General features: G+C 38.5%; 1 protein-coding gene across 9 annotated transcripts in view; it reads right to left on the bottom strand.

Moving 5' to 3' along the window:
• The window catches only part of baiap2b (BAR/IMD domain containing adaptor protein 2b), a 62,040-nt gene that overhangs the window by 28,951 nt on the left and 13,195 nt on the right, over positions 1-19,894 (bottom strand). For 6 of the 9 annotated variants that reach the window (XM_048170429.1, XM_048170431.1, XM_048170427.1 and 3 more), the window contains exons 2-6: positions 17,858-17,933; positions 13,890-13,976; positions 2,608-2,619; positions 1,755-1,816; positions 1,163-1,234 (exon numbers count right to left, since the gene is read on the bottom strand). In XM_048170429.1, coding sequence (XP_048026386.1) covers positions 1,163-1,234; positions 1,755-1,816; positions 2,608-2,619; positions 13,890-13,976; positions 17,858-17,933 — 309 coding nt within the window. The remainder of the gene's footprint in view (positions 1-1,162; positions 1,235-1,754; positions 1,817-2,607; positions 2,620-13,889; positions 13,977-17,857; positions 17,934-19,894) is intronic. The other 3 variants (XM_048170430.1, XM_048170433.1, XM_048170434.1) reach the window with 3 other exon arrangements.

The raw sequence follows: 19,894 nt of genomic DNA, 5'->3' as shown, positions 1-19,894 counted from the left end.
GAATCGAAAAGACCTGAAGGTCGCTTTACTAATGGGAACTTGGCTGAGTCAGCCCAATAAGGTCTTTTATTGTCCTCAAAGTGTCTTCCCAGAGCTCGCTGCTTCATGGATTCATTGTGTTTCAGACCGAGCTTCTTTGTTTCCCCCAGTTTTCACTGCCAAAGCCTTCTGCTACATTTGACTGAGCCTAATGCAGTTTTATTTTTCATCCTTGCTATGTGTGGAAGAGAAAAGCATGGGAGCATAGTTAATTATTTCTGTCAATGCTGGAAATGAGTGACCGAATAAATGGGCCTTTGATTTCTTGCCAAGAAGCTGAGGGTCAGTCTAATGCATTTACAAACAAGCCTGTTAGAAAACTTCTCAATCCGTGTTGCTGAAAGCCTCGTTTCAGATGCTCCGCTGATCTTTCATACATATAAACAGATTTCTCTCAAGTACAAAAAAAATTTCTTTTCCTCATACAGGCGAGAAGTCAAGCCTTTTAGAAGATGTTTGTGTTAATGTTGGTAATATTCTCGCTTTCATTACATGCAGTAAACTCAGTTATTGCTTTTAAAAGAGATGTTATTGGGGGGTGGATAAGGACAAATGGAGAATAAATCTAGTTATGCTATTGGAAGAGACTAGTGTTTTAAAACAATTAAATAAAGAAACGAAACAGAAAGACAGCGCTTAGCTTGACTGAGTTAGAAAGAGGATCTCCAATACAAATTATGAATTTGGAAAAAAGTGAACATGCTGTGCCTTTATGAAATTCAACTTGCAAAAATGATATAAAAAGAGAGTTTAAGGCACTCTTTTATCACGAGTAACAAATGTCATAAGCGTTACAACCATAAAATAGCTAAATTTCTGAATTAGGGGAGTATGGCATGTGTCATATTTTCAATAAAGCATAAATATTTTGATGAAATATATTTGTTCTGCATATTTTTGTGAGTGAAATCCAGTTATTGTGTTTAGGAATTTCATGTGAAGGTGAAAGTTAAACACAGATTTCATAACTGGTTCAAGTTGCTCACATTGGCCAACAGAAATCTGTTTAGTTTAAAAGTGACTTTTGTCAAAAAATTACTCTTTTTTGCCCACAAAATTTGAGAAACATTTGCTTAATGTTACCATACCATAAGTAAGTTTTTGTGTATGCACATACACTTACGTTTAAGTAGCGAACATCCAATTCCACTTTTTTCTCCAGTTCTGTGAGTAGTTCATTGTGGAAAGATTTCAGCTGAAAATTACATTGGACAAACACAGTTTATATTATATACACGCTCACTCTACATTACAACAAACCAGCAATATTCCTCTCATTTGACAAACAAGGATTCTGCATTTAATTACACATTTCACACATTAACACTAGACAAAATAGCCTTACAGAACCAAAACTGATATCCTATCAATAACTCTTGCTACAGACGTTTACTCCTTTTTCTGCCCTGTTATCATGTTCAGAAGGACTCAGATATGGTTTGTTTAACATCTGCAGCTGTGTCAGGAAAGTCTGTGTTCTGTCTAAGTTAGTGTGTTTACGCATGCGACCATGGACTATTGTCCTCCGTGTATATACGGAAGTGTCTGAGTCGATGTGACATTTTGAGACGCCACTCCCTTCCATTTCCCTACCCTTGAGGCTAATGGGGCCTCTTAGATACAACCTGATTGTCTCAGCCATGTTGCGAGAAAAAGTAATGAGAAAATGTGAGCCTATGAGGCAATACGATCTTCATCACATTAATGATACTCACCATGTCCTCTAGCTGCATTTGAATCTGTCTGTGAACCTCTGCCATCTGAAACAGCACATCCCCTTGAGAGAGAGAGAGAGAGAGGGAGAGAAAGATAGGCAGAGGAAATAGATGAAATTGTCATTATAATGCTTTTGCACTTGATATCAGAAACCATGCAGTTAGAAAAAGGAGGTAGAGAGAAAAATTATGAACAAGGTGAGCCGACAGTCAGAGCCGGCGCCAGGGCACATAAATCTGGGGGGGGGGGGGCATTTATATTTCTGGGGGGGGGGGGGGGGGTGCAGCGGCAGGCGAAATCACGCATTTGCCTTCCCATGCGTGCTCGCTTTTCGCTTTTGTTTTCAAATTTGCTTAAGTTCAGCGGGGAGGAGAGGGAGGGGGCATGGCCTGCGAATGTCCCCCCTTGGCGCCGGCCCTGCCGACAGTCAAGCTATAGGTGCAAGAAAGAATCTGATAAACACGATAACTCAAATAAAAAACACCACAAAAATATTAAACCATATTGTTTAATAAAAAAACAAATGAAACACACTGAAAAAATAATATTACTGAAATATATTTTTCCATGACGATGCATAACAAGCAAAATAAAACAAAATTATTCATGGGAAACAGTAAAAGCATATTGCGAGTGCATGTTTAATAAACATGAAAAGACTGAACAAAAAAAAAATGATAGAAAAGATGTTGTTAGCACACAATTTTCTCAAATCAACGAATCATTCTGTTGTACAAGAGAGAGAGAGAAAAGAAGAAAATCAAAAGAACAGGACAAATAAAGAGAGAAGAGGTGAATCATGCAGCCATTTGAGGCGTGTTGTGTTGTGTTGTGCAGTGTCGGGATACCTACATGCTGCCTCTTCTGATTAGGCAATGCATTGTAAAAAAAGGAACAAAAGACCTAGTTTGAGCAGGAACAAAAGTACAGAAGACCTTAAGACAGTGAGAAAGAGTGAGAGCTAGCCAGAGTGAATGAGTCAAACCTCCCCAAACGCTAAATGCATAAATAACACAGGCCAGAGGGCTGCCCTAGTCTGATGGACACAATTTCAAAGCAGTGTTTCCTACATCCACTCCAGAACACCACAGTGAAAAATTAAAGCATTAAATCACAAAGGCCATCAAAGTATGCAAGTGTTTTTGAAGTCTTTGAAGGCTCAAAGTGGCTGGTGGCATCACTGTAGGTGCGTGTAGAATCTCAAATCATATTACTTAATTAAAGCAGCCCTAAAACAAAACTTCCATTCATTACATTAGCATTGCACACTTTCACAGGGACAGAAATGATTGTAGAGTGCTGAGACATGTTCCTTCCATCCATCCAACATACTCTTGTCTAACTCTGCGTTAACTCTAACCAGGTTTGAACTGGCTTAATAAAACAATGAAATAAAATAACAGAAAACGCACACACAGTATGCAACATAGAGGGCAGCATAAGCCGCAGACACTTTGAAAAGACAAGGCATTTACACACACAACTTTTCAGCAGTAAAAGAACAATGACAGACGTTCACGTTCATGCACTCGCATGACATCCAATGGGCATGATGTCTCTCTACCTCCTGAACTGGTAATGGACGCAAGTCTTCGTGTATAGGGGTGTAAATGTGGAGGCAACTTATCCCGCATTGTTGGTGCTACGAATGATACCTCAAATTGTGCTGCCTGTTATTTTCCATATCACTAGATATTAAATACTTTCAATACAATCCATGCACATCCCTCATAAATCTGAGCTACTGAGCCACACAGTGCGTTTCATAAAGCGTGACCCTGCCTGTCTTTGAATCCGTCGAGCCGGACCCAGGACAACTGCACCAGCCTGCAGTACATATCTAATCAAGCCTTCCTCTTAAGCCCTGCCTTCTGAGAAATAGAGGGACAGTCCGTTTTATACAGTCGTTTCAGTTCAAGGTCAGTAGAGGCTATCCAACCAGTAATGTCCATCGAAACGGAGAGATTAATAAGGGTGGATATGCAAACACATATAAATATGCTGATCTTGCTGTATCCAAATTCAGTCAGTTTGTGGTAGAATGAAGAAAAGATAGGGTAGCAGTAAAGGGAATGAATGTGTCACAATTTTTTAAGGTACCAAAAGAAAACAGCCATTAGCTATGTTTACATCCAAAGTTGTGAATTTAACATATGTGCAAATTTGGAATATTGCATAAAACATTCGCAAATAAAGCACTGTTTCCATCCATTGAGTTGAATAGAACAAAATCGCCACTTCCTGATAAACTGGCGCTAAATATCACTATGAAAAATGGACTGTATAAAACAATTTTTGTACATAACAAATGATTTGCACCTCAGAGCGTGCAGATGAAACCCAATAAACGCTGTCATGTTATCTTGCATTCGGATGCCTGGTGTTTGTGAACACAAACGTGTGAGGTGCTTCTGGGAGGGAATTATACAGAACCGCTTTAACGACAGACTTTGTCTGATGCTGTGCAACGAGATGTTTTCCTCAAGGCTGAGATATTAAATGTAATCTGTGATTTTTCTTTCCTATGGGTATCTATCTGGTCCGTATAAAAGTGTATGTGTACCGGAGACCCTCTACTGCTGACCATGCCCTAGCCTCACCCTGTTGTCCACAGTCCAAATCTCGTCTGTAGGTCGACACACTCTCATTTCCTGTCTAAGTCAGCACAATGAACTGACACCACTCCCCGTCCTCATCCTTCCCATCCCCGATCTCTCTGCTGCAATTCAGCCGTGCTCGGCAGGGCTCTAAGCCGCTTACCAGTAATCAGCACGGATCACAACATCTGCAGCTTTGAAAGACTTAAACATATTGTTGTCCACTCTTAAAGGGCCGAATCAATTAGGGTACAGTCTAAAGAAACTAGTCAGCACCCTAAAAAGATGAACCACTAAAAACATTTTGGCTTGTTTGATGAAAACATCAATTATCAGTAAATGATTTAAATAAAGCACTGAGGACTTAGTAAGGAATAAATACAAAAAAGATAAAGAGCTTAAAATGAGAACGATTTTTGATTTGCAGTGCACAAGTAAAGTCAACATGAAACGCCTTTCACAAACCCTTTTTATTTTTGTAAAATGATACTTTTCTACGGAGCCCTGCGCATGACATGCTGAGGGAGGGGGGACAAGATATCATGGCCACGAATTAAGAATTTGTTCCCACCAGAGATGGGCACTCGAGTTACATTTTAATAGACTTCAGACTCAGATCGGACCTTTGTCATAGAATTTGATTACGTATGTCTGTGTATTGCGCGTAAACTCCGAAATGTCATAAGAGTTTCATGACGGAAGCCACCATGCCATATGTTCTCACATTTGGGTTTATTAACATGTCAGATTGGCTAGATGTAGAGAATGCGGGAAAACAATTAAAGACACCGGAACAACATCATCAAATTTTATGAGACATTGCATCCACAAAGGTTAATCACATTAACTCACACAGCTAGCTATTATACTGTGGTGTCGCTGCATGGCTCCTTTGGATCGCCAGCCTGGTAAAATATGAACAAAAAAAAAAAAAAACTCTAAACTTTAAACCTAGAACTACATTTTATCAATCATATGCAGCTTTTCTCTCTCTTAATGTGTGTCCATGAGAGAGAGAGATGCTAATCCATTTATTACTTAAAGCTCATATTTTAATGTATCGCAATCAGAATGTGTAGAGTTTTCTATTGACTTAACCATTCTGAGGTTTGATATTTTCTGATAATGATTGTCGTCAATCACTGCGATTTATAACAAACTGCTGTATAACAAACCATGACACAGTGGCGCCATCACGCGTCCACTTAGCGACTGTATTGAAAATGACTACTCGCGTTGCCAGGGTGATTGTTTTGTGCATTGTAACAGGCTGGATGTACATTATCCCTTACATCTTAGAACCTTAATTACAAAAAAAAAAACACATTTTTTTTTTTTTTTAATGACATGAGACTCGACTCCAGACTTGACTCGGACTCCAAATGAAAGACTTGTGAACATCTCTGGTTCCCATGACTTAATTTGTTTCCTTGTAATTTAACTAAAGCGAGGGAACGAATTAGTACAATGTGACCATGATTTAACTAAAACAAGGAAACAAATAATAAGATGTGGCCACAAATTAATAAGTCATGGGTATGAATTCTTAATTTGTGCCTACTATTTCTTTTTTCTTCCACAAAAAACTTGATTGCTTGTGAAAAGTGGCTTTTATAGCATGGTTGGCGCAGCACAACAGCAGCATGACACTGTAGAGTCTCACTGGGTCATCCTAACCTTTCAAGGGGAAGATGAGACCCATAATGTACTCTCATCAGAGAAAGAGAGAGCAAGTGAAAAAGTGCTAGAAAACCTACTATCTCATCATCTTTTTCTTTTTCCATTGTTCTGTTGTCCTGTCTCTTATTAAACTAACTCAATTCTCCCTCTCCATCTCTTGTTGTTCTCAAATTATTTCATGCTTTCTGTGACCTTGGTAGAAGTAATAAACATCAATATTGTGGGAATTATACAGCATACAGATAGATGAGAAAAACTTTAGTGCCTTTGGACCAAAGTCTCCCCTGCTGAATTCTCCAATATGCTGGAAAACACTTGCTGTAGAACTTTTATCATTAAAAATGACGTAAACCTACAGTGCATAGCTCTTTCTTTCCAATAAGCTCACACCTATGGCTATATATCTATAGGCAGAACAAACAAAACAGTAAAACTGATCCATATGCGTCCATCCAGTCATATCTGAAACTGTAAAACTCAGTGACCCAAAATGAAGTGCGTTGATGCCTCATTTAGCTTAAAGCCCCAAGGCCTTAATAATTATTTTGCGGTCATTACTTTGTGGCACAGGACTGTACACATAACTATTAGAGAGCAGCTGATGAGGTCATAATGGAGATTGATTTCTGCAGCAGAACAGATTCAGGGAGGGGGGCTGTGGGTTGGATGTGCTGGGCAGCCAAATTCATTTGATCAAATATCGAAGTATTGTTATCATTGTCCATGACTATTGAAATTTATTTAGACCTACAGGTGGCTAAATAATGAATAATTTGAAGCAACAGCTTATGAGTATTAATTTTGAAATATCTCTATTCCCAAACCTAATGAGCTGCATTACTATTATCAAAGTCCCTTTAAGACAAGTCATTTCACTCGGCGGCCATCTTTGAAACGCCTCTCGGGCATCCTGGGCATCATGCAATCTCTTTGAATGGGGAAACATCAAATTCTCCAAAACTGTTTACCAACCTTACGATTAAATTTAATATTTGAAATCACCAATGAAATCTAACAACAACCGGCTCATAAATTTAGTTTCTAAACGCTCGAATCATGACAAAAAAAAACTATTTTTCAGGCTGGATCAAGCTAATGCGCATGCGCAGACCTAAATGCGCGTCTCTTTGGAGGCGCGCATCTGACTGTTTCTATAGAAACCGGTGATTCTAACGGCCGCTGAAGTGACGCGATGACTTTACCAGTCGGCGATTGGCTCTTATTTAGAAGGCGGGACTTATTCCGCCATATTGCGCGTTACACTTTCTCCCATTCAAAACAATACGAGTGACACGTCTTGTGTTATTCTATAGTCTTTGCTATTATCTACACAGGCGTCTACCTTATAAGTAAAATGGAACCTCATAAGTAAATGATTTAGAATGCTCTACATTGGCAGCAACTGTGCACTACAAAAATAGTGCACTGAAGACAACAAATTCCAATGGAGTTGGGCATTAGAATGTTGCTTAAGCTAACAAAAAGATACTCTAATGAGAGTTAAAATACAAAGCACACCCAATTTTTGAGTAAAAATTTTTTCTTCTTCAAATTTTTATTCATTTTGAGGCTTGCCGCAATTCATTCTGGGATGCAATGCACATGCATTTTGGCAAAAAAAGATATTTTAGAAGTCCTATATGATGCCCTAAAATGCTGTCTAGGTGGGTAGCTCATAACTAGGTAGGTAAAAAACATACATTTATTAATATTCAGGAGCAAATTCCTCTCTAAAGCACAACTCATTAATTTGTCTACCAGTGAGAGGATGAAATGCTCTTAAAAAGAATGTTCTCCAAAAAGGTGCTCTGCAGTGGATCCATTGCCAAGCGACTCTTCTGTTTGCAATGGCATCTGTAGCAGCAATTATCAGCTCTGTGATTCATTCCTCAGAGGTGTTTGAGCCATTTGCCTTTTTTTTGTAAGTGTGCTTGTTTGTGTGTGGAGGGAGAGATACCCAGAGGGTGAGACAATGGCTTTCAGTGTGGTAAGGAAAAGCTCAAACAATGCTATGACACTACAAATCCCACCTACTTGGAGTGAAAATGAAACTTTGTCTGTGCCAACCTGCTGCTGCACTCCCAACATCAGAAAAGAGTCAATCACATAATAAAGTGCTATTTCAACTCTTCCTGTGGTGAGCAGGAGTTGAAGGTTTGAGAACCGGGAGAGAGAGACAGCTGTGTACATCAATACAGAAAAATATTTCCACGGTTCTTAAATGTGTTGTTGAATGTTTATTTTCTTTTTATTTGTTTTCAGTTTATGCTATTCTATACATTTTTTATTGTATATTCTGCAGGTAAGAACATGTTGACCTATTCTGTTAACCAAAAAACACGTGCGACACGCAGTGCTCCATTTAATGAGGCAACGTTTCTGAGAGGTTACAAATACGAAAAACATCAAAAATAAATATACACTGCTGTTCAAAAGTTTGGGGTCGGTTTTAATGTTTTTGAAAAAAAGTCTTATATGCTCACCAAGGCTGCATTTATTTGATCAGAAATACAGTAAAAATACTGTAACATTGTAAAATACTGTAATATTGCAATTTTAAAGAACTCTATTTTAATATATTTTAAAATGTAATTTATTCCTGTGATGACAGCAGAATTTTCAGCATCAATACTGCAGTCTTCAGTGTCACATTATCCTTCAGAAATCATTCTAATATGCTGATTTGCTGCAAAATAAAAAATTCTTATCATTATCAATGTTGAAATCAGTTGTGGTGCTAAATATTTTTGTGGAAACTGTGATACATTGTTTTCAGAATTCCTTGATGAATAGAAAGTTCATTTATTTGAAATATTTTTTTTGTAACAATTTAAAAGTGTAAACGTCTAATATTTACTTTTGATCAATTTAATGCATCATTTCTGATTAAAAGAATCAATTTTCTAAAAAAAATGACGGTAGTGTAGAATTTAAAAAAAAAATAAAAAAAAATAAAAAATTTAAATTTAAACTCTTTTTTAATGTTATATATATGAACATATATATGTTATAAATGTGTTTTTATTCCTTCTTCTCTGGCTAAAATTATTTTATTACTTTATTCAGTAGAAAAGGCTAATGGTTTTAAGATGTGTCCAATTTATCTTCACTCTAAATTCATTTAATGAGGTATTTAGCCTTCGGGCCATTCTCCAGACATGAAAAATAACATTCATTGTGGTGTGCAGCAAAGAAGCTAAACATACAAATGCTCAATGTTTGGACAGGAAATCTGATCTGTGAGGCATATTTTGAAGGATTTATTTAAATAGCTTATCAAAAACGAGACCGGATGTGTTGCTGGAGCATTTCAGATTGCACCAGGATTTGCCAGCATTAATTATTCAAACACCCCAGAGTTATTTTGTGACTACAACGAGAGCAAGATGCTTGCAGACGCAATTAATCATGTTTAGTCAGAGAACACAGTTGCCTTTCTGCAAACATTTGTGCTCGAGCGAGAATATCCAGGATTTAGACTAATTATCAGAATAAATGGTGGTAATTTGATGGAAACTACCAAAGCTAAAACTACAAATGTGAGAAGACAACAACCTGCTGGTATCTCACATCCATGACGACTGATACCCATATTTGGGCAGGGGGAACAGGAAGCTGTTTAGTATTCCACACACTCGTGCAGCATTGAAGAGTCAGACAGGGGAAGCTGTTTTTGGAAACACTGACATCACCAAGGAGGCATTCTGGGACTCTAAATCCACAGCACGGGCCGCATTCACATTACTCTTGCTCTCTCATTCTCTCTCTAGCGGAACTTCTCCTGTTAAGGCAAGTGTTTCATCTATTTTTAGCTCATGGCTCCCTCTCTCTCCTTGGGCCGGCTGGGTTCCTGCATCAGTGCGTGGGCTGACTGCGGGCGGTGGGTGATGCGATACGCACAAGTGCTGCATTGAAGAATCAACGTGCATCTCTCTTCACAGTGAGAGATCGCGAGTTATTCAGAGTTGAGGATGCTATGAAGAGGAAGATAACGGCACTTAATCAAATCCACCACCAAGAGTAACAAAGCTCTTGCAGTGATATAAAGGAATTTCATAGATTTTGATTACTTCCGCTCATTCAATTTTATAACTAGACTGATAGGATTTAAGCCTGACATCATTATATATATTTTGTAAATCAACTAGTGGGTGGGTTGCATGACTGACTAGTCGACTTATCATTCTTAAAAGGATATTATTTCACCAAAAGATGAAAATCATTTCAGTTATTTGTTTTTTGAACTGCGAAGAACACTAGCCAACCAATGAGATTTGTGCTTTTAGTCACATGCCCAAAAATGGCAAGTGGACAAGAAAATGATAGAATTTTCATTTTTGGGTTAAGCACCCTTTTAAGGAAATTCTGTATAACTGGGCTGGTTTTAAAGGGTTAGTTCACCCAAAAATGTAAATTCTGTCATTTATTACTCACGCTAATGTCATTCCACACCCGTAAGACCTACGTTCATCTTCGGAACACAAATATTTTTGATGAAATATGTGATTTTTTTGGCCTCCGATAGACTGCAACGAAATTACCACTAACCCTTTAAGTTTTCCTGAGCCTGATTGCATTTCTTACAGTGTAAGATGTATTTTTTGCATTCAAAAACTGTACAACAGAACAGCGCAAGAGATTTTTTTCTTTTCTTTTCTTTTCTTTTCTTTTCTTTTCTTTTCTTTTCTTTTCTTTTCTTTTTTACTTGCCACAGTGTCTTAAAAACACAACACTAATGGTGGGCGATGCAGTGTTGTTTCATTTAAAGACAACTTTTCTGAGAGGTTAAATATATTTAAAAAATATATATATATAAAAAAAAAAAAAAAAAAAAAAAAATATATATATATATATATATATATATATATATATATATAAAGATTAAATAAAAATATTAAAATAAATACAAAATAAATATATATAATATAAAAATAAATTCAAATAAACAAACAGACTTGTTCTACATACATAAACTAGTCAACTGCACTAATCATCTAGGTTGTTGGAGTTAGGTTCTAGGTTATTGCTTATTGCCATAAGCAATAATATAACATGGGGGACAACAAGTGCACACACACCTCAGGTATGTGAACTGTGCTACCCATTACGCTTTGTCTTACATTATTAATGCGGCCACTGTTGTGCAACAACCTTTAAAAGCCCTCCAGTCCATCTCAGAGACATGCTAACAAGTACACGAAGACAGGAACATCTTGAATCTGACTGTGATGGGCAAAAAATGTTTCACTGAGATTGTGTGACTGATTTTAAGGCTTCATGATGATCAGTGAAGCTTCCCATCTCCAGAACTGCCTTCCTTATTGCATACAATTATACTAAAGACAGAAATATGTCTGTATCAATTATTAACAAAGGGCTAAGACCTCACTTAAGAGATTTATTTAGGCATGCAGCAATCGGTTGGGTCCACATGGCTGATGCTATGGCTCCCACGTGCTTAAATGCACGCACCCTAACCAACACATATGTCTGAATGGGTAAAAATTCATAACAGACTCATTCTGCCTGTGGCCAAATTGGATAAAAGTTTCCACTTCATGCCGATGTTCTCTCGCAGGCTCTTTTAAAGCCTCTGGCACCTAAATAACACTGACATTCAACATATACTTACAGAACAGACTTGATCCTAACAAAACTTGTCACTCAAAGAGGAACACACACTTCTTTGTCTCGCTCATGGAAATCAATCATAGTACTCACTCAGACAACAACCAGACAAAGGAACAGGTATGTTTGTGGTTATGACATGCATCTGGTAGGCTCTGGAATAACATGTAAAAGGAAAGACTCCATGGCACCTTTTATTAGTGTCAAGAAATGTAAGACAAGAACACAGACACATGCAACAAACTGCAAACAGGTGTGAAGCACTGTTGATTAGACACTTTAAAATTTAGGGTTGTACCAACATTTATATAGGTTTGTGATATGTTATGTTTATGATATGTTACTCTATTCGTATTAAAAGCTGCATGGTAATGGTGATGTACACACTTGCACATGACATGAAGGTATAAAACAAACACAGACGTGATGTAATTTGTCTAGTGATGAAAGTCTCCAGTGATGAAAGTCTCTAGACTTACATTCTCATAAAACGTTTCTCATTAAACTTTTTCATTCACAGATATTGCTGCTTTTTAACAATGCTGAGACAGCAGCACTCTAGAAATAGCTCTCCTACAGCCTAAAATATAATCTCATAAGGTCTCCAGCTCCGCCTGGCTATACTGTTTAGATATTGAGAATGCTGTAAATCAGGTAAATAATCTCAGGATGAGATGAAGCTGAATTCATTCAAATAATAGCCTCTTACTGATCAAATTAGAGCTGGGATAGTGATCTCCATTGAAAAATGTATTCAATGAGACACCAGCATTGAAATGAAAATGTGAATGCTCAGAAAAATGTTTCTGAGATAAATAATGGAATTATAACCAGCTTTCATGTCCCCTCTGTAAGCCTCTCTCCTCCAGTCCTCTTCTAAAATAAAACTTCTACTCATATTTGCTGCCGTGACTCTGATGTGCTTTTAGCATCGTCTTGAAGAATGACAGATTATGCAGTAGATTCAATAGCCAATCCTATTGAGAGTCTCACATTCCACTGAAGTCCATGTAATCAGACTCCAACTCTACCCAGAGTGATGCACTGGACACACAATTGGACAACAAGGCTTGTTTGTTTGAAGTTGAGCACTGAGGTTCAAACCCACACTCTGGTCAATAAATGTCCCATTGGAGATAAGAAAATCTTAGTCTAACCTGATATAAATCAAATGATATTCAGACTCACAGGTCTAAAATGTTCTTTTCAGGAAGATACCAATAGAATAGAACAACACTTCCTGAAAAGGTAAATGCCATAAGATTGATTTGTATGTACTGATATTGGTGCATCCATTGGTTGCTATGGGGTTTACTGCACAGTTAGTCACTGCTAGCTACAAGGCACAGTCACTTGTAAATAATGAATGGACAGCAACATTACTGAGGAAAGAAAAACATACTTGCGCTGTGACTTCAGATATGTTCTCTGAATGTCATCTCAGAAAGGGTTGGCATATTAAATTTTTCATGGACATGTTGCGCAATCATAATTCATATAAGGGCTGGAGTAAAACCAAATGATTCACAGATGCCTTCTTAATGCACAAAGCTTCATGGTGAATTCAAAATTTACATTCATTTTAAATTGATTAAATGGGGAAAACATATGCAAGACAAAATATTATAGATAATAAAAAGGTATCATGTGATGTGCAATAACTTACACTAAACTGAAATATTTCAAGAACATGACTTTACCTAGCAAAGATGGGAAAGATGCCATCTGAAGTGGCATGCTGAGAAAAAAATTACACAAACTTTTTGATATGGTTTAAAGGTACCATTAATGCATTAACATAAATCACAATTGAAAAAAAGATGGTTTGTTCTCATGCACAGCCGAATGGCAAAGTTTAAGGTCATGAAAGGGCACACTTAGACTGTTCATAAAAAGTTGAGATGCATCAAGAATGGTTTTATAATCTAATCATAACTCCCTAAATCTAAATCTTAATTGTTACAGTTGGATGATCATTCATAGAGAGACACAGAAATAAGACAACAGGATAGAATGAACATAATCTAAACCAAACACCAATGAGCAAATGAATGAATCTGCAGAGTGTGTACATTTGTACATGTGTGTTATGTCCAAAGATACACTCTTAGATATGCTGTACTACGTTCTCATACATCCAAAGCCATTCACACTGAAACCATAAGGTATTCTCTTTTGCAATTCCCCTCCCAACCACAGGGGGCACTGCAGCTACAGTCTATAACTCACCAAGATCCTTAGAGCCGTGACTCTCGCTGGCCAGCTCTCCCATCCGCACCAGTGCGTCGAAGTAGCCTTTTGCTGCAAATGTCACACCTGGAAACATGGAAGCATTGGGGACATAAGAATCGGGGTTGTGCTAACTTGCTAACCCGAAGCTTCCCTCAACCCACAGGTGCAGCATCTATGAAAACAGGAGTGGTGGATGGGAAAGCTTTAAGCTCTATATGTTCTATGATGTCTTGGCCAGAGAACTGGGGAGGTGGGGGTGGAGCTTGTGATTGGTGAGCAATGAATAGCAAAAGTACCATTACTTTAAAATAAAAAACAAACAAAAAAGTTTGATACCCTCCAAAACTGAACATTCACATCAGATAGCGCATTACCGAAAGCAATCACTCATTCTGTGTGAGGTCCCACCACAGGGACAGCTGTGCCTCTTCTGCGTCACCATGGAAGAGAAGGGCTGGCTCTGAATCAGGCTCAATCGGAGCCAGAGGATCATGGCAGTTTAGCGAGTCGGGAAAGGGCCAAGAAGCACAAAGTGTCTTGGAGCACAGTGAAATTTAGAACCAGAAGGTACCGAGCAAGTGGTTAGCGAAGGTTAGCGTGTGTAGCAGTAGAATAAGCCAAGTTCTGCCTTGACTTCAGTCGATAGACTTTCATCATTTTAAAATCAAGTAAGAATCATACAAATCGACACAGCATATTTAATTTGATGCAAATTTAAAAGGTTGTAAGGGGTAGAAGTGCATCCAATACAGGAGCATAGGTCATGCCTAATTTTCAATGCATGTTTTTGAGGGGGTTTTTTTGTCCACTGGAAATATTTTGTCTAGACTTGCTTTCAGTTTTCATTGGAAGAACAAGCAGCACCCTGGTACATTTAACAATATGGCCTGAGACATATAATGTAAGTATGCGAACAAAGAAATGTCGCTATGCACATTTATTTTGTTCATTGTCTCAAAATCCTGCAATTCTAGGGATGTACAATGTATCTGTTCCAGTACTGGATGTCACAGTGAGGAAATTTTATTACCGAAAACACCAGGGTTGGGGGTGCTCGCTTTACAATTTTACTTTCGAATTTGCAATCATGCATACTCTGTGTAGGAAGCGGCAGTATTGACCACACATTTTACACAATGAGAGATTTGTCATTGATGCTCATAAATTTTAATGAGCCATTTATCAGTTATCAGCCATAAAATGAAAAGGCATCTAATTCATTATTCAGTACACAAGCATGTTGACACATGCATTTGTGTTGTAACATCTCTTTCTGTTTTCTGACATTTTAAACAGACCGTACTTGTTGGTCTGTTTAAAACAGACTTGTTGACACTCATATCAACTTAAATATGCTGTATGACCATCCCAATTCACTGCAGAAGGAGTGTTTGGGTGGAGGTGGCTAGACTACACCAATGGCAGCCCAGTCACATATGAATGTATAGACTTATATGCTAGTGTCCGCGCAAATCCCAGGCTCAGGATAAGGTGCGTCCTGGTTGTGAGGGATTAGAGGGGGAAATCTGGGGGCTTTGGTGCTCCAGCGGTTAGGCTGAGTGGTGAGGGGTAAAGAATTGAGAGAGGCAGCAGAAGGAAAGAGGATTACAGAGGTCTGAAAAATAGGACAGAAAGTCTCTCCAGCCATCTCTGAGGAAACACTGATCAGCCACAAGAGACAATCCAAAGTTAAAAACCACAGAAAAGCCCAATCTATACCCAGTTATCACATTGCAAGTATATATGTGATATTCTCCTGCTTAGTGCAGACACAAGTCTCCATCGAATACAGATGTTAAGGTCTTTGGTCACTAATTTTTCTTTTTCTAATTAATTTTCTAACCTCCTAACCCTTTTTAAATCCTTTATTTCTAAGAGTCCTCCAACATTTCCAAGGAACAGGCAAAGGAGGGAGATCCTTTAGGCTTAACAGCTGCTTATGCACAAGACATCTCAAAACAATCATCTGCTTTAGGGCGTGCAAATGGACCTCCAAAATCTCCTTGTCTGCAAGCCACTGTTGAACATTTGCAGCCAATGTTTCTTTTCTGTACTAAGATATTTCATTATCTTCAAACCGTCTGTTAGTTTCATCATTGGTTACTTGCATTTGCCAAGCAACCCAAAAACTTGCAAATGCCCAGTGGCCACCATCTGCACTAGTCATTAGAGGGTTTCCACTCTGCTGCCTGCAAGACCTGGCATATTTACAACTCCGGCAAATTCCCATGATGGATTCTGCGAACTTCCGTAGCTACAGCCCAGTCTGATCTACAAAGATGGAAGCACAAATCTCACTCTAGTTGGGTCTATTTTTAACCTTATCTCTCAGACTTCACACTCTCGCACACATACACACACTCTCGTGGTCTACCCTCCAGAGCATTGGTCTTTTTCTTGTATTTTCTGCCTCATAAAATATCAGATGGACTCCGGAATGGTGAGTGAAATGATTGGTTTTCTGCAGTACTTGGCACAGTGCTAAAACTCTGCAGGGATTTGTCCTGAAGCTTCTGTCCTGCCCGTGAGCCTAAACTGAACACAGGAACTCTGTACACATTATACCCTGAGATTAAACAATGTGGCACCATTATTTACCTGATTTTAATGCAAATCCTCTGGGTTTAGCAATCTGTTTTAATCTCCCTAACAATGTGTTCTAACCAGAAGCGACGTGATAAAAGGGACAAGTAATTTAAAAGTTAGGCTATCTCTTTCATGTTATTCTGAATTTTTCTAACCAGCCACGATCGCAATGAGTGACACCAGATTTTGTCTGCCAGTTGTTTTTTTCTCTCTTCTCTCTTCTGCATCAAGCCATGTAGCCTCACCCACATCGAAATCTCCCTGACTACATATTAAACATCAAACATGGATGAGGAGAGACTGTGCAAGTTTAGAGTCTGATATTATATTGGATATTAAATAACAAACAGAAAAAGCATGAAAATACAAGGTTTGTGTTCTTATTGCTAAATTGTGCTGCGAGTGCAAGAGAGTGCACAAACAGCAGAAACTGTTGTAATTGGCTGTTTTGTGATTAATTAGGTCACAAGTTTGATTTTCGTGTTCAGTATGGACAGACAAACTGCTTGTCATCTTGTTGCGTCGCACCTGGTTAAGGTTTGTCATAAAAAGCTGTTTTTCAAGAGTGTTAGAAGATAAAAATGAGACAATGTTAGTAAATTATTATTCTCAGCATAAAGCATTGTAAAAGAAAGAGGCAATGCAGAAAATGGCATTTAAGTGTTGCATTGAACACAAATACCTGTGCTACCTATAGTCGTTTTCACCATATTTCGCCCTCCTTGCAATGACGTACCATTCTTGTCCTGAATATACATCTTCCCTGTTCCCTTTTCGCTCCCTCTGCGGGACTGTGTCTGCTCCCAGAGCTCTCTCTGGCCTATTTATGCCTGTTCTCTGTTCCATTTTACTCTCCCTTCCTCCCAGTGCATATTTTTTGCCCTGAAACGCCTACGTCCTTGTCCAGTCAACATCTTGAAGACACACACAGAGGTCCGCACATATAACAGAAATACATCATCGAGCGTCATTGGTTACATGTATGTGACAGCTCTGGAGATGCTACATGCATGAACCAGATGGATGTTTAGGGGGTTTCAGGGTGCAGATGGATTTGGACATGTAACATTCTATGACATCATCAGTACGAAGGAACAGGAAGCCTTCCGCCCCACAAACAAATACATTAATTCTTAACAAACATTCAACAAACATTTAAAAAACATTCTACTAGATTTCTATACAAGAATTTGATTTGAGTTTTTATTTTAGTCGTGAATATGTATGCAACCAAGGAGTGTCAAGGAGCAGAGCTCCCCGTAAGCATGAATTTCAGGCAATTTCTTCTCAAAAATTAAAGCAGACCAATGAAACAAGAGCCTGAATAGCTGGCTCATTGCCTGCAAGAGTGATAATGAACAAGCCGCTGATGTACTCACTGGAGAGGGCCTTCTCGTAAGTCTTCCCCATGGCAACAAAGTTCCTCAAGCAAGGGTTGAACTGCTCCATGATGGACTGCAACAGAAATAGCACAGCTTTAGTCAGCACAACAGCAACAGTTTAACAGGCATACTCACCACTACCAAGAACATCAGTGGGAAAAATACAAGAAGTTTTATGCCTGCTACAGAGTGTGCGATTTCGACAATCCTATAAGATCATTACAAATCACACTATAGGACATGTATGTAAACTATACGATGATTACACCTATTGAATCGTAGACTACAATACAAGTTAGTATAGAAGAATAAAACATCATCAGCATGCTAGTGGTAAAAAAAATTGAACAAAATTAATCGCACTTTGGCAATTGTGTTTTTTTTATGTGTGCTGAAAAAAAAAGGAAGCAAAATTGGAGAATATGGATGTGGTCATAGCTAGGGAAAAGAGGCTTGCCATGCCAATTTTCCAAATGGAGCTTGGGGTAAATAGTTTTTAAGTTTAAGTGACATGCCGCGTTGATCAATACGCCATTTCATGACGCATTTTTATTGGCTAGTCAGTAGACGTAGTCATAGCAGCAAACACACTGTGAGATGATCATACTAAATTTCTGACACTGTCAGAAAATTGCAGGCTGTCTTTGGTCGCAAGACTGTGACAACGGCTGTCTTCGAACCTCTCTCACTCGTTGGGTTTCCATCCAAACGTGAAGCAAATCTTTTCAAAGTTCGCAAAAAAGGAAAAAAATAAATAATGCGAATTAGATGCATTTCCATCAAGTTGTTAGAGTGGATGACGGTGGTATTGGTAGCCTACTAACCAACAGTAGCCTAAATAAAACACTGTGACCAAGCATTCATGAAAGGTTTACCTAAACACTTATGAATAAGGCCTAGTTCGCACATACACGGGTATTTTTATAAACATGAAAATGCATAAATGCGCTATGAAGCGCTGTCAAGAGCATGCCAAACCAACAGGTGGCAATATAACCCTAAACATAAAGCCATGTTGGCCAATCAGAAGCCAGGAAAAAGGTTAATACTGGTTCCAGTTCTGACGTCACAAGCCAAAATCTCCGGTTTCACCGTCTACACGACAACAAATTTTCAAAAAAGTTTAGTTTCAGTGGCTCGGAAACTGCGTTAACGTGTGGACGAATGGCCAAACCGCATAGAAAAAGCTGTGGTTTTGAAAATACCTGTGTTTATATGGACAGGACCTATAAGAAAACAATAAATAAGAGTCATCTGAACACTTCTCAACTTTATTAAGCGTCACACACATGTGAGAGGAGGACAACCCTGAAAAACCTGCGACACTCCAGTACAAAAGTGTGCACGACCCTTGCCTATCTACGGCAAGCCCCAAAGGGAAAATGCATTGCACACACACATATACGAGCTCTAGTACATCCAGAATTAAAGCATCATAACAGAATCAACCATGAATGTATATAATATGTCTGTTTCAACACCATCAGCGGAAACAGCCGATTAGTCACGTGGGTTCAATGTTTGCAACAACAGAATTTATTCAGCAAATGCGTTTCTGTCTCCTATTATTCGCATTAGGCCTAACTCAAGCGAGCTTAAAAACTTTTCTGTGAATTAAGGGATTTTCGTTTCCATCACTCGTTTCTGATACTTCAAAATGCGCATAAAAACAGGGTGATGGAAACATAGCTACTGTATGACGTAGGACCACCGTTTAGGAGCCACGACCACAGAAATTGCCACGATTGGTCATCTTTCTTCTGGGACAGTCCAAAATCGTACATTGTGTACTGGGCATAATGGGAGGTCACATATTTAAAGGTGCCCTAGAATCAGAATTTGAATTTACCTCGGCACAGTTGAATAACAAGAGTTCAGTACATGGAAAAGACATACATTGAGTTTCAAACCCCATTGTTTCCTCCTTCTTATGTAAATCTCATTTGTTTAAAAGACTTCCGGAAAACACTCGGATCTCAACATAACACCGACTGTTACGTAACAGTCGGGATCATTAATATGTATGACCCCAAT

The sequence above is a fragment of the Megalobrama amblycephala genome, linkage group LG20 (assembly GCF_018812025.1).
Source record: "Megalobrama amblycephala isolate DHTTF-2021 linkage group LG20, ASM1881202v1, whole genome shotgun sequence".
Taxonomy (NCBI): domain Eukaryota; kingdom Metazoa; phylum Chordata; class Actinopteri; order Cypriniformes; family Xenocyprididae; genus Megalobrama; species Megalobrama amblycephala.
This window is presented reverse-complemented; position numbering and strand designations above follow the sequence as displayed.